Source organism: Hesperophylax consimilis, chromosome 22 (assembly GCF_061612785.1).
Source record: "Hesperophylax consimilis isolate HC1 chromosome 22, BYU_Hcon_1.0, whole genome shotgun sequence".
In the NCBI taxonomy this organism is placed as follows: domain Eukaryota; kingdom Metazoa; phylum Arthropoda; class Insecta; order Trichoptera; family Limnephilidae; genus Hesperophylax; species Hesperophylax consimilis.
In genome coordinates this window covers 5,732,857-5,746,010 of record NC_142857.1, presented here as the reverse complement: position 1 = coordinate 5,746,010, position 13,154 = coordinate 5,732,857, and the positions used below count along the sequence as shown (strand labels likewise).

At 36.7% G+C, this 13,154-nt stretch overlaps 1 protein-coding gene across 1 annotated transcript in view; it reads right to left on the bottom strand.

The window, feature by feature from the left end:
• LOC149412743 (two pore calcium channel protein 1-like) overlaps positions 1-13,154 on the bottom strand; it is a 54,935-nt gene that overhangs the window by 18,005 nt on the left and 23,776 nt on the right. Inside the window, exons 3-7 of the mRNA XM_089644927.1 lie at positions 6,775-6,939; positions 4,197-4,322; positions 2,331-2,511; positions 1,236-1,368; positions 65-164 (exon numbers count right to left, since the gene is read on the bottom strand). Coding sequence (XP_089501053.1) covers positions 65-164; positions 1,236-1,368; positions 2,331-2,511; positions 4,197-4,322; positions 6,775-6,939 — 705 coding nt within the window. The remainder of the gene's footprint in view (positions 1-64; positions 165-1,235; positions 1,369-2,330; positions 2,512-4,196; positions 4,323-6,774; positions 6,940-13,154) is intronic.

The window sequence follows — 13,154 nt, the reverse complement described above, 5'->3', positions numbered from 1 at the left end:
AGATTGAATTGATTGAATTACAGTATAAAAATCAATCGACATAAAACATAAAAAGTGATCATACCAAGTTCATGAGCACATATAGCACGGTGGCGATGTAGGAGATGAAGAAGATGGCGTACCACTTGGACTTGGCATAAGACGGCATCATCACATCGGGAAAGCTGAAAACATGTACAAAACATTGCATTCTAATTCAAATCAAGTTGTGACCTTAAAATAGTTGTTTTGACCAGAAAATCTGGCCAAATTTCACAGACAACAGAGCTGACCGTTTGAGAGTTTTTGCTGCTTCATACAATCAGATTTCTGCTTTATAGTTAAGACGCAGGTTTTCAACAAGAATAAGCCACTCACCTTCATTTTCCTTTGACGCCTGTCCACATTTGGCATTCAGTGCCAATTCTTTTGTCCTCTAGTATGAAAGAGATGACATGAGAGAGCGAGAAGTATGAAGTATAAAATAGTGTAACCGATTGTTCAATGTCTCTTTTTCACCACCTGTTACTCGAGCTAATACATTTAATGAATTACTTTCTTTTGACTACAATACCGCCATCAATATTCATATGATAAATTATTAATAATTTTATTTTGCAAAAACTGTACAAAAACCAGTACATTACAATACTCAAAAGTGATAAGAGAAATTACAAAAAATATAGTTTGCAAAGATAATGTAGGACAAACAAATGGTTACATGTAGATACATAATATATATCCAGTTAGGTTAAAGAATACTTCATGCTTAAAGTTGTTGAAGGCATTTATGGAAAATATTCACACTTCCTGCGATGCAGTTGATTAACCTAGTAAGTCTTCTCAGGAGCATCAGCATTGGTAAGTTAGTTCTGCAACTTGGGGATAATCAGAAGCATATGAAGGCATTACACTTACGTGGAAACTTGAGCGGCAATCGCCTGATATGAGAAATACCCATCTCGTTCCTAACCCCACTGAGACAACCTGGGTTAGTACTGCCACGTAAACTCTGGTCCTCCATCAATAGGATAAGGTGCTCCCACAGCCGTTGTGCCCACATAAAGAGTCGGCGATGTGAAAATGCGGTGCGATACAGATGATCAAACATGTGGTCAACGAATGCCTGCTCCATTCATTCCCCAGCGGGATTGGTGAAGTACACAGGGTTACTCCTGAGGCCCTCGATTGACTTGCAGATCTTCCCAGACAGATTTTCCCTTCTGACCCCCACCATATGAAAGAAGAATACTTACTTAGCCGTGGTGAGCAGCACAAACATGCTGACGAAGGAATCGCTGATGGTGCTGAAGTGCTGGCTGTCTGTGTGCTCTGAGAACAGGTAGAATCCCAGCAGGGAGTAGATAGTCACAAAGAACAGAAGCAGGCCTGATGACAAACAAAAATTCAGTTCATTCAAGAGTTGTGTACAGCTTTTTAGCGTTTATGCACACAGTTACATAAAAGATTTGTAACAAGGTGTGCAGATCCTTCTACTCATTTTATATCTATGGTTTTGGTGTGTGTCACCTCCAGCATTTTTGCATTAACCAGTGCGCATTGGTTAGATTGCCTACCATGGAATTTTTAGGAATACATCGATTGCCAAACCTGCAATGCAATCAAAAAACCTGAAGTTCAAATCGAAGCATGAAACGATTCCATTTCTTGTTCAACAGCCAGAGCAGTGGGCGCCTTTTTGGCTGGGGACCGACGAATCCTTTCGATAATTTCATATTTTTTTCATCATTTTTTTTAAACTGGAGTCTTCATCCTTGGACGATGAGTAATCGAAAGGCATCTTCCGATTCTGCACTACCACGGGCTTTTGTCTTGGGGATAAGATTGATAAGGCCATTCTAGAACTGACAAGATTACTTGTTAGAATTCAAGCCGAGATGCGTCGCTGCCTTCTCGGTATAAGCTCCTACTACCGTCATTATAAGCGGAAGATTTTGCTTATGCAATGATGAAGAACTTAGCTAGGTGAGAGATTGAACCAACAACGCCTTGGTGGGAACTAGAAGCATTTATCAACTCACCCAGTAACAGGTTATTAACAGTACTTATAGAGCTTATATTATATTGTATAATTATATTTGGATTGTGAAAATGACCTCAGGGACGCTGTACAAATGGCGTCTGTAGAATGATAATCAGACTTACCTTAATGGTTTGCATCAAGATATTACATTAAGATCAAGATAAATCATTGACTTAGATCAAACAAGGTGAAGAGATGCAGGTCGTCCAAGTAGAGAGTCACAGATGTCTTTGCTTTTTTAATAGCTGCGTCCAGGACGGAATCCGCAAGTTGTGTTGTAGGCTATTATGTGTTCTTGTCAACTCACCCAGCATATCCAGTATAGGCGGCAGCGACTGCAGTATCTGGCGGATGAAACGACGTACGCCCCCGCAGTACTTGGTGTCCACCAGGAAGATGGGACGGAGTGCGCGTGTCACGCGGAAGTGCGACGACTGGCGGATCAGCACTACAAACGCCTCCAAAACCATGATGAACAGGGTCACACACTGGAAAACAAACAAACATATTTATATTCAGTAGTTTCTTTTTCATGGTTTTCAAAAAATATGCACTCTTAAATAAAAAGGAATTGAGACAAAATTCGAGACTTTAAATAAGGCAAAATCATATTTTTGCAAAAAATATGATTTTGCCTTATTTATCAGAATTTACACTTTATGTGTTATGTATTAGCCTTTTGTAGAATGGTTCTTTATATTAATGTTTTGCCGTGATATTGGGATGGCGGAATAATAGTCAATTAACACAATTTATTATATCAGCTGACAGGTGAAATGAAGAGAGACCGGACAAAGATGCATACGCCGTCTCTCATACAGGACTTCAGTCCCACATTCATATAATAATTAGCCACCGTGGTTGAGGGGTAGGGGCTCGGACTAGAAATCCGAAGGTCGCGGTTTCAAATTCTGGCGTGCAGAAGTAGACTTTATTCTTTAATTATTGAAGACAATATTAGCGATACTTTAACGAAAATTTGAAACAGAAAAAAATACTGTCGCATCTAGGACTTAAACCCTGGACGCTCGCCTTGCCGGGGCTCCGCTTTACCAACTGAGCTAATGGGACCCTATCTCTTTCGGTCATATTTAACTGTATCATACTTCGAATAAGAACTACCAACATTATCTAAAGATAGCAGTCAATAAAAATGTGCGGTGAGAAAATGAATTAAATATTACAATTTGAGGTAATACTCAGTTATTAAAAAAATAAATAAATTTTATTTGATGAATTTGTGTAGCAGATCTAGATGTTAGTAATCGTCTAATCGAACTTTCTAGGTCAAATCGAGCTGTTTACTATGATCGTTCTTTTAGTGTAACAGGCCCTCTCATCTGGAATAGACTTCCCTCAGCTCTTACTAATCTCCAGAATTTGGCTGAATTTAAACGAGCTTTAAAAACAAAATTATTTAAAAAATTTTACCATTTATAAATTTTAACTTTTTTTCAATATTTTACAATAAGCCATATTCTAAAACTTCCGGTAATTGTTTGGTTTCGGTTGTCTCCTTATTGTACCTTTTTAAAGTGTCTGCTCAGAAAATTCTCATTTCTGAGCACAAACTGCCTCCTGTTTTATGTTATGTTTTAGTTTTAATATTCGTGTTTTGTCCTGTCCTACTGTTATTGTTATTCTAAGTTTTGTCATCACTTTGTATAAACAGTGTATTTAGTGTTATAATATTAGATCTGTATTGGGTAAAATAAAAAAAATATATATATTTTTTTTAAGTTTGTTATACGAGTAGTTAAGCGCACTTGAAGTGAAATGACAAACTAAACTGCGCTATATTAATTCCATGTTATTATTATTATTATTATTATTATTTCACAATTCATTCAATTAAAATAATATATATGGTATACATGCGGCACGTTCCAGAGTGAAAGATACTCTCAGTATCACCCGGGTGTAAGACCATCATTAAGAATGAAAGCATTGCTTTAAATGACTTTAGCCATGTTTGATGACTAGATCTGAATAGCCAGGTAATCCCCCACCTTCCTCTTCTTCGTCTTCTCCCCCTCCCCACTACCTTCAGCCTCACAACATACATGGGGATGCCACAATGTCACTGGCTCAAAATGGTTGGGAGCCGTTGTGACATAAATGAAAAAAATAAAAAATTGCAATTAGTGAGTTTATTTAATTGCGTATAACTTACCTTTAACATGGTGCGCTTGTGTTTGAGGATGGTTTTCCAGCCAATCCATCGTAGTTTAAAAAATAGTTCAACTCCAATAACGGTGAGCGCAAACAGTTCTACTGTCCCATGAACGCCAACTGGAAGCTGCAACCAAGAAAACTATGCATAAGGCAGTATTCTAATGACAAACAAACCTACCAATTAAATGTTAAGTTGGTAACTGCAAATTGATTCAGAGTCAAAGCTTCAGTCACGTACTTGGCATATATGAATAGTACCTACCCAATTTTTGTTTACATTTGTGTAGTGTTCTAAATTTCAAATAAAAAATGTGAGGGAAAGAAACTCTTGTGGTTATGTTTTTCTGACATTCTCGATAGACGATGACAGGGGGGGTATAACTCCGATCGAAAATTGGAACTGAAAAAAATACATGGTAATCTCCATGGTTTATGACGTCACATTATTGACTAACCACATCCACCGATGAAAAACTTTGAATGTCTTTAGAAAAAGCTGTTGATAGCTGAGTACTGGCTGAGTGGTAAATCTATGGTTGTTTGCATAGACATATGAATATTAGTAGACCTGCCCTAAATGATTAAAAGCGTATTATTCCCCACTCCCCAAACCGGTTCCATTGGAGCCGGCTGGGCTCGCGTATGGCTTCCCGTGAATCTTGAGAATGTGACGTCATCATTCTTGTTCGAACTAGCGTCGAGCTATGGTCGAGGCATTTTATGAAATAACACGGCAAAATAGTGGCTTGTGCTATGAAAACTTGTAAAAATAGATGTGAAAAAGAGAATAAACCCAATTGTTGTATTACATTCCATATGTAAGCATCATTTTAAGCTTATTCACATCGTATAATATGAATCAGTTGTAGAAACATATACTATCACATCGAGATACATCTGGTCGAATGTAGCGATTCTCAAGTGTGCGCATCGTTGTTACTGGGAAGTAAATTATGAACACTTATAAAAGTGTCTTAACTAAATACGTAAACAAAATATTCGACTCCGAAGATAGAAGAAATTTTTTTTTGCCGAATTTGGACTTCGCAAATTGTTCATAACGTGGTGAGTAATTTGCGCTCCCATGTAAAAATGTCTATTCATTCAAAAGCAGATTTTACTTTTAAGAACTAAATGGTGATATTATAATGCGAGATGCCTATATACTGTCAGATTGATTTATTGACGAATCACAGTCAGCTTTACCCCCTTCGTTCTTCAACAGTTGATTTTACCCCTCACCTTTAATTTCTAGTCTATATATTCATATATCTGTGGTTGTTTGATATTTTGAACTCAAACTACGCCGTTGTCGTGCAGTTTTGGAGGTTTTTAATATATTGTTTATCCGATATTAACAAAATTTCCGTCAGTTTGCGGCTCTCATTTCTCAACCGGAAGCAGACTGCAGAGTGGTTTGTTACAAAATTACGCATTGCCAACGCTTAATCCTGACATCTCGATCACAAAATAAAAAACGTGTTTGTAACAAAAAAATTAGGTTAGAATCTGTCTTTTGTTTGTTCCTAATTTACTAATATTAATTTGTAATAGCCTTAATTTAACTTCACTGCTGAAATTAATCTATTTTCTTTTTCAGACAGCATCCCTGTTCCTACCAGGAATGTGCGTATTTTGAGGCGGTACTGGATTGTGATTATATCATGCTAGATAGAATTCCAGCATTCTACCTTATTCATTAATGATTTAACCTGTATTTATAAATGATTGTCTTGCTAAAATAAAAATGCTTTACATGTAACTGAGTTTCCTGTAGTGAGGTAATATTTTGACATTTCAAACATTTTTATTTTTTAAATATTTTAGACTAATAAGTAGGCTCCGAATGAGAATTATACTGTCCATGGTCGCGCCTTTTTTTTATTGAGTGTGTGTGACGTACTTTTGTTGCAGGAATAAAATTTCTCTAAATATTGAAATATCTATGGTTAAACAGAAGACCAATTTGCTACACACAAAAAGCCCGAAAATATCAATCTAGTGAGTGGTTTATTTATGGTTCAAATTCTCCAATGTCGGAATTCACTAATACTTTTAAGATAATTATTTAATATTTTTGCGTAGTGTTATAGTGTCACGTCAACATCAGTGTAATTTCGATTAACAGTTGACAATCGGCAATGATTTTATTTATTATTATACATTGATATTACTAGAACTTTAATAATTACAAAAAAGTAGTCACGCTGTGCGGCCACAAGGCGGGTTGTCTGCAGGTTCTACCATTTTTCTTTACTTTAATAAACAAATACATAAACATTTTGTTGGTAAAGTTAGTTTATTTCACGGCAATGTCTATCTGTAATGCATTGATCTCTTATTCTGCTTGTAGCTGCTTCCTTTATAATGTTTTCAATATTACACCCGTGGATTATCATTTGGGTAAATTTTGTAGATATCTCAAATTCAAACACACTTGGGCGAGTCCATTTTTATGAATTTTTTAATTCCTCCGAGTATCAGATAGTAGCCGTTGTCGTTTTTTCAAATTGTCATCATCGTCCGGTACCAATTCAAAGTAAAAAGTGTTAAAAAGTGAATGAATGATCACTAACCTGGAACAAGGGAACTGCCGGGTCCTCCGTGAAGGCGAGCAGTATTAGGATGAGAGAAGCGGCTAGGTCCATGCCGTGGTACCACGGATTGTGTACACGCAGGTAGGCGGGGAGCTCATCCGGGCTGGAAGGGTGCGAGTCAAACTTCTCGTTATTCTGCCCCTCCTGCAAAGTGGCAACACTTTTTTAGGTTGGATATATTCAGGGATAAGTATGAAAATAAATAGGTACTTTTTCAAAAGTGATGGGCTGAAAATCAATTTCGTTACAATTAATTTTTATTTTTTTACAAAATTCAACGTCTAATTTAAATGCCAGTACTTGGTATTAACCGTTAGAGTGCTGACGACCGCCATCACGCGCGTGCGCGTACTAACTAAATTTGCCACAAGCGTGCGGTGCGGTAACACCGGTGCAGCAGCAAGGATTACAGCGCTGTGACGAGGATCAACTTGATTTGTGCCTGCTGTAGGAAGGGGCTCCATGGAGTCTGTGCCGTAAAGCACACATGTTAACTTTCATATTCCAGTTTTTGTTATAATTTTTGTTCACAATATATATTTCCATAATTTTCTTTGTATTTTATTATCCTTGTACAAGTTTTTATTAAGAAAACGCCGAAAAAATTATTAAAATTGGAATTTTTTTTGGAAAAGTTACAGTTTTTTTCGAGACAAGGGTAAATGACATCAAAAACAAAAGATTCCTTTGGCATTTCTAAGTATATATGAGTAAAAAACAATGGCACTAAAAGGGTTAATTACAAACGGTGTCCGTAAATTCGTAGTACAAGCGGGAACCTGGTGAATCTACATCACATAGAGGACCCAAAAAACACTTCTTTTTTTTTATCTAATCATTTAGTTTTTTTCCATAACTGAAGGTTAAAAAAAAATTTGATTCCAGGTTAACGCAATGACAAATATTTAAAGACATTAAAAAGCTGATATTAAACCCCTAGCAACTGATTTTTTTCAAATTTAAGGTAAAATTTCCTCGTCCTTGATTTACTAAAAAACCAAACTCAAATCAAAAAAAGGTGTACCATTCACTCAACTCCATTCTGCTTCGGTACATACTCCAAATATCCTTATTCCACACCACAGACATAGGAATTAATAGACGAGAAGATAATGGCGAGGGGTAAAATCAACTGTTGAAGAACGAAGGGCGTAAGGCTGACTGTGATTCGTCAATAAATCAATCTGACAGTAAATAGGCATCTCGCATTATAATATCACCATTTAGTTCTTAAAAGTAAAATCTGCTTTTGAATGAATAGACATTTTTACATGGGAGCGCAAATTACTCGCCACGTTATGAACAAATTTGCGAAGTCCAAATTCGGCAAAAAAATTCGGTTCTATTTTCAGAGTCGAATATTTCGTTTAAGTATTTAGTTAAGACACTTTTATAAATGTTCATAATTTACTTCCCAGCAACCAACCAGCTTTGTGTTTCGCGTCCAGACGTTTCTTGATGTGATAGTATATGTTTCTAAAACTGATCTATATTATACGATGTGAATATGCTTAAAATAAAGTAAAATAATGCTTATGTATGGAATGTAATACGACAATTGGGTTTATTCTCTTTTTCACATCTATTTTTACAAGTTTTCATAGTACAAGTCAACATTTTGCCGTGTTATTTCGTAAAATGAACCAATGATGCCTCGACCATAGTTCGCACAAGAATGATGACGTTACGTTTTCAAATTTCACTTGAGGCCATACGCGAGCACAGCCGGCTCCAATGGAACCGGTATGGGGAGTGGGGATAATACGCTTTTAATCACTTAGGGCAGGTCTACTAATATTCATATGTCTATGGTGTACCACAAACTAGATTCCAAATTTGATTCTACGAGTTTCCAGACACTGTGTATACATAGTGTCTGGGGGTAAAGTGCCCTAACTTCAGGAGGTGATTCTACATGATGGTAGAACTAAAAAAGAAAATTTTTTTTTTTCAAATTCCGTTGTTTTTTTTACAAGAAGAATATTTATTGTTCTATACAAAAAAATTCTACATTTTTTGCCGAAAAACTACATTAAATGTTTGAATTTCGAATAAAAATATTATCTATTTTATTTGTACTATCATGTAGAAACACCTCCCAAAGTTAGTGCACGGCGCCCTTGAGGTTATTTTGCACAAAAACGGCGCTATACAAGTCATCTAATTTTTTACGATTTTATGTCCGGGTTAAATCTTCCCCACAGGAAAAACTAAGCCCTTCCACACACTTTTCCACAAATGATCATCTTGTCAATCCATATTACGCAAGTGCATTATGTAAGCAAAATGAATACAAAACAATACAAGAACAACACGTCAACTCATCAGAGATCAAATGGGAAAATAATTCACCGACTCCAGATATTTTCATATCAGAGGGTTCGGCTCAGTAGACCTCCTAACTGGACCTATAAATCCTACTGATCCCTCTATATAAATAATAATCCTACATGTATTTAAAATGACTGATTTTTTAAAAATTTTATTAATTTTATTTTAGTCATGTACATTGAACTTTACAAATTATTTTTAATTACATGCATACATTATTACATTTGTGTTATTTATTTATTTTTATTAACATGGCTCCTACAATTCAGCTCGAATCTATCAATTGTTGCAGACTTTATGGTTTCCGGCAGTGGATTATAATATTGTATTCCTTTGTACATCTTTATATGTAAAAAATTTAGCCTGCGTATGTTTGTGCTTGCAAAACTCGAAAAACAGTCGACCGATATTGCTGATAATTTAAAAATTTTAGTTTTTTAGTTAGTAACATTGTGGTATACAGTAGTAGATGAAAGAAGTCGGAGACGCCCGAGAAAGACATTAGAAATAGCAAAGCATTGCGGCGTCCACTAGTTAAATACGAAAATAGACCTATAATGAAAATGTATTACGAATGCATTATATATCGAGCAAGTGGTCAAACACGAAGATAAGTTAGCATAAATATTGTGTTATTTATTATAGATAATAATATGTAATTAATAATTCAAGTTCAGTGTTTATAATAGAAATATCGACCATATTGTTTGATAAATAATATGAATTTTACATGATAACAAGCTAAAGATTGAATTATCTATTGTTTGCAGTTCTTGCAAACTTCATTGCGAGTAATTTTTTTTATTTTTTTTTTTTATAGTGAATACCTCACAAGAGTCCCAACTGCTCCCATCTGGAGCCAGTGAGACTATGGCATCCCCAATTGGGGGATGTTGTGAGGCTGAAGGTAAATGGGGAAGGGAAAGAGGAAGGTGGGGAAGTACCTGGCTATTCAGATCTAGTCACTAAACACGGCTAAAGCCATTTGGAGCAACGTTTCAATTCTGAATGGTGGTCTTACACCAGGGCGATACAGGTAGTATCTTCCACTCTGGAACGTGCCGCAAATATACTATATATTATTTTTAATTAATTAATTGTGAAATAACACAAATTAATCAAATAAAATTTATTTGCGCACGCCGGGTTCGAACCCGCGACCTTCGGAATGGCAGTCCAATGCGTTACCACTGGACTATGCCGGCCGTCAATGAATGAACTATTTAAATTTTTGTTGTATATTTGTCATTTAAGGTTTGAAGAACAATTCAAACCGTAGTTGACGACTCTTCTTCCTCTCTGCACCAAATCAATGCGGGGGTGCCTCAAGGATCTGTGCTGTCGCCGACGCTGTTTTTGTTGCACATGAACAATCTCGTTGAATGTGTTGAACCAATTCATTGCTGTGCTGACGACAGCACCGTTCATGAGGATTATCTTTTTGACAAGCCCCCTTCCACTCTTGATGTCTGTATAGATCGGGAAGTTTTGAGATAAAAAGTTGACCACCACCTCGAGAAGGTTCGTGCCTGGGGTAAGGCCAACCTGGTCAGTTTCAACATTCTAAGGAGCTAGCAGCGTTGATCCCCAGTGCACTGGTGCACGTGCGTAAAATTCGACATACACGAGCGGAACACCCGTTCACAGTTGATGTTATCTTCATGAGAACAGGTCACTTCTTCGACTCGCTTTTGTTTAAGGCTCGTATGTGAAACGAGTTACCGGCATCTGTTTTTCCTCCTTCATATAATCCGGGCCTCTTCAAGACCCACATTAATAAATCCCTCACTACAGCCCCTATCCTATAACCCGCCTCACAACGCTGCCCAACCGGGTGGCAAGCACTGTACAGTCAGGGGCGCTCTTGTGAGGTGTCACATAAAAATATATATTTTTTAAATTAATAAAGTAATAAAACAGGGGCCGTTCAAGTATTACGTAAGCAGATTTATTACAATTATTTACCCCCTCTTCCCCCTTGTCACCAAAAGTAAGCAAAGCTCTTACCCCCCCCCCCTCCCATGCTTACGTAAAAATTGAAACCTATATGCATTTTTCTGTTAATGTATTCTGTTTTTTAAGCGAGTACCTAAACGTATTAATTATTTGTGGGAATCCCCGAATATGTATTCGGTTTTCAAACATAGATAATGTGTGGGTTGCCAATGTGTAAAAAAAAAATAACTACTGCTGAGCAGTGCTGACGTAATCACTATCTCGACCCCCCCCCCCACCCCCCCCCCATGTCATCAAAAATAAGCAAAGCAAAGACACCCCTGCCCCCCTATAGTGCTTACATAATACTTGAACGGCCCCACACCTTCTGCATCCAATCCTAGGAAACACTTCCTTGCAAATAGAGTAGAGGATGCTTGGAACAAACTTCCACAACATGTCATCAATCTATAAGCAATCCATAGATTTCAGAGTACCTACTCGAGCAACTAGGCAAAATATATTATTCTGCAACAATAACTTTAGTACCAACTATCACATACGTGCACCTATTTCTCGCTTTCACACACTTGGAAACAAATTCACCTCAAATATCGACATATTTAATATAAGTTTGCCTGTGTTCAAGTGATACCTGAATGACATTTTTATGTAGCATATTTAAAGAGCGATTGCGTAAATTTGTTGTGAGCTTAAAAAAATTTGTTATATTTGTGTTTTTTTTTTTTATTTTTTTTTTTTATATTAACTCCACACAGGAGGCCCTGAAGAAAATAATTTCCCTCGGGGCCTATGTCATCTTTGGGGATGCTGTGTGGAGGATCTTTTTGTGGAGAAGAAGGAGTGAACAGGGAGTGTAGGAGGGAGGAAACACAGAGGCCAGCAGGTCGTTCCACAGCCGAGCTGTTGAACTTAAGAACGAATCGTAGAAGCGACCCGTTCTCATGTGACAATGACGCTAGTTCCTCAGAGCATCTTCCATTGTAATACCGATAGAACAAGGACAGCATACCTACCTGACGCCTGTGCTCTAAAGATTGCAGTCCGTTTGCTAGGATTGTGGAATCTATCAAACGGACCGCCCGTTTTTGCACAGAGTCAAGGGTTTTTTTCAGGTATTTAGGGGCTCCGGACCAGAGATGGCTGCCAAATTCGACAGTAGGGCGCACTTGCGATTTGTACAGGGTCAGCAGTTGTGTATTATTAAAGTATCTGCGGGCCCTGTACACTGTACAGTACGCCCAGCTTCTGAGAGGTCAGCAGTTGTGTATTATTAAAGTGTCTGCGGGCCCTGTACAGTACGCCCAGTTTCTGAGATGTAGTTTGTTGTTGATGTTTTAAAAATAAAACCTTCTGTTGTCACTGTATTATGCAGTAAATTATGTAAAATATGTATAGTGTAAAAGCCCATCAGGGCGTTTAAATTAATTAATAAATAAAAAATTATACTATATAAATAAAAATTTAAAGTTCATTTGTTCTTCACCGATTGCTTTGAAATTTTGACACAACGTTGCATTCGAATATGTGTGTTTTTATATATAATATCTATATTATATAGATGTCACCTGCAACATGTAAAATATGCTTTTTTTTAAAAAAAACAACGCAATCTGTTGGAGGTAAAAGTAAAATGCGCTATTGTTTCTCTATTTGCACCGATAGACTGAGCCACAGCATCGCAAAGCTAGTTCTACTAATATAAACTAATTTAAATCTCGATTGAATCTCATTTGTAAGGACGAATAAATTAACTTATTTAAAATTTAAAAACAATGTAATTTAAATTATTAAATAATTAATTAATGTTAAATTATTGTGAAATGAGATATGAGAGCATCAGCAGAATGCTGCCTGCAAATTAAATAATATTAATAATAATTTGCTATACAACAATCATAGTGTTGAATTAATCTATCTATATTGGGGAGTGACGTGAGGTCGAAGGTAATGAGGGAGAGGAATGAGATGGGGAAGAGGAAGGTAAGGAATTACCTGACTATTCAGATCTAGTCACCAAACACGGTGAAAGCCATTTGAAGCAACAAATTTTTCGATTTTTAATGGTGGTC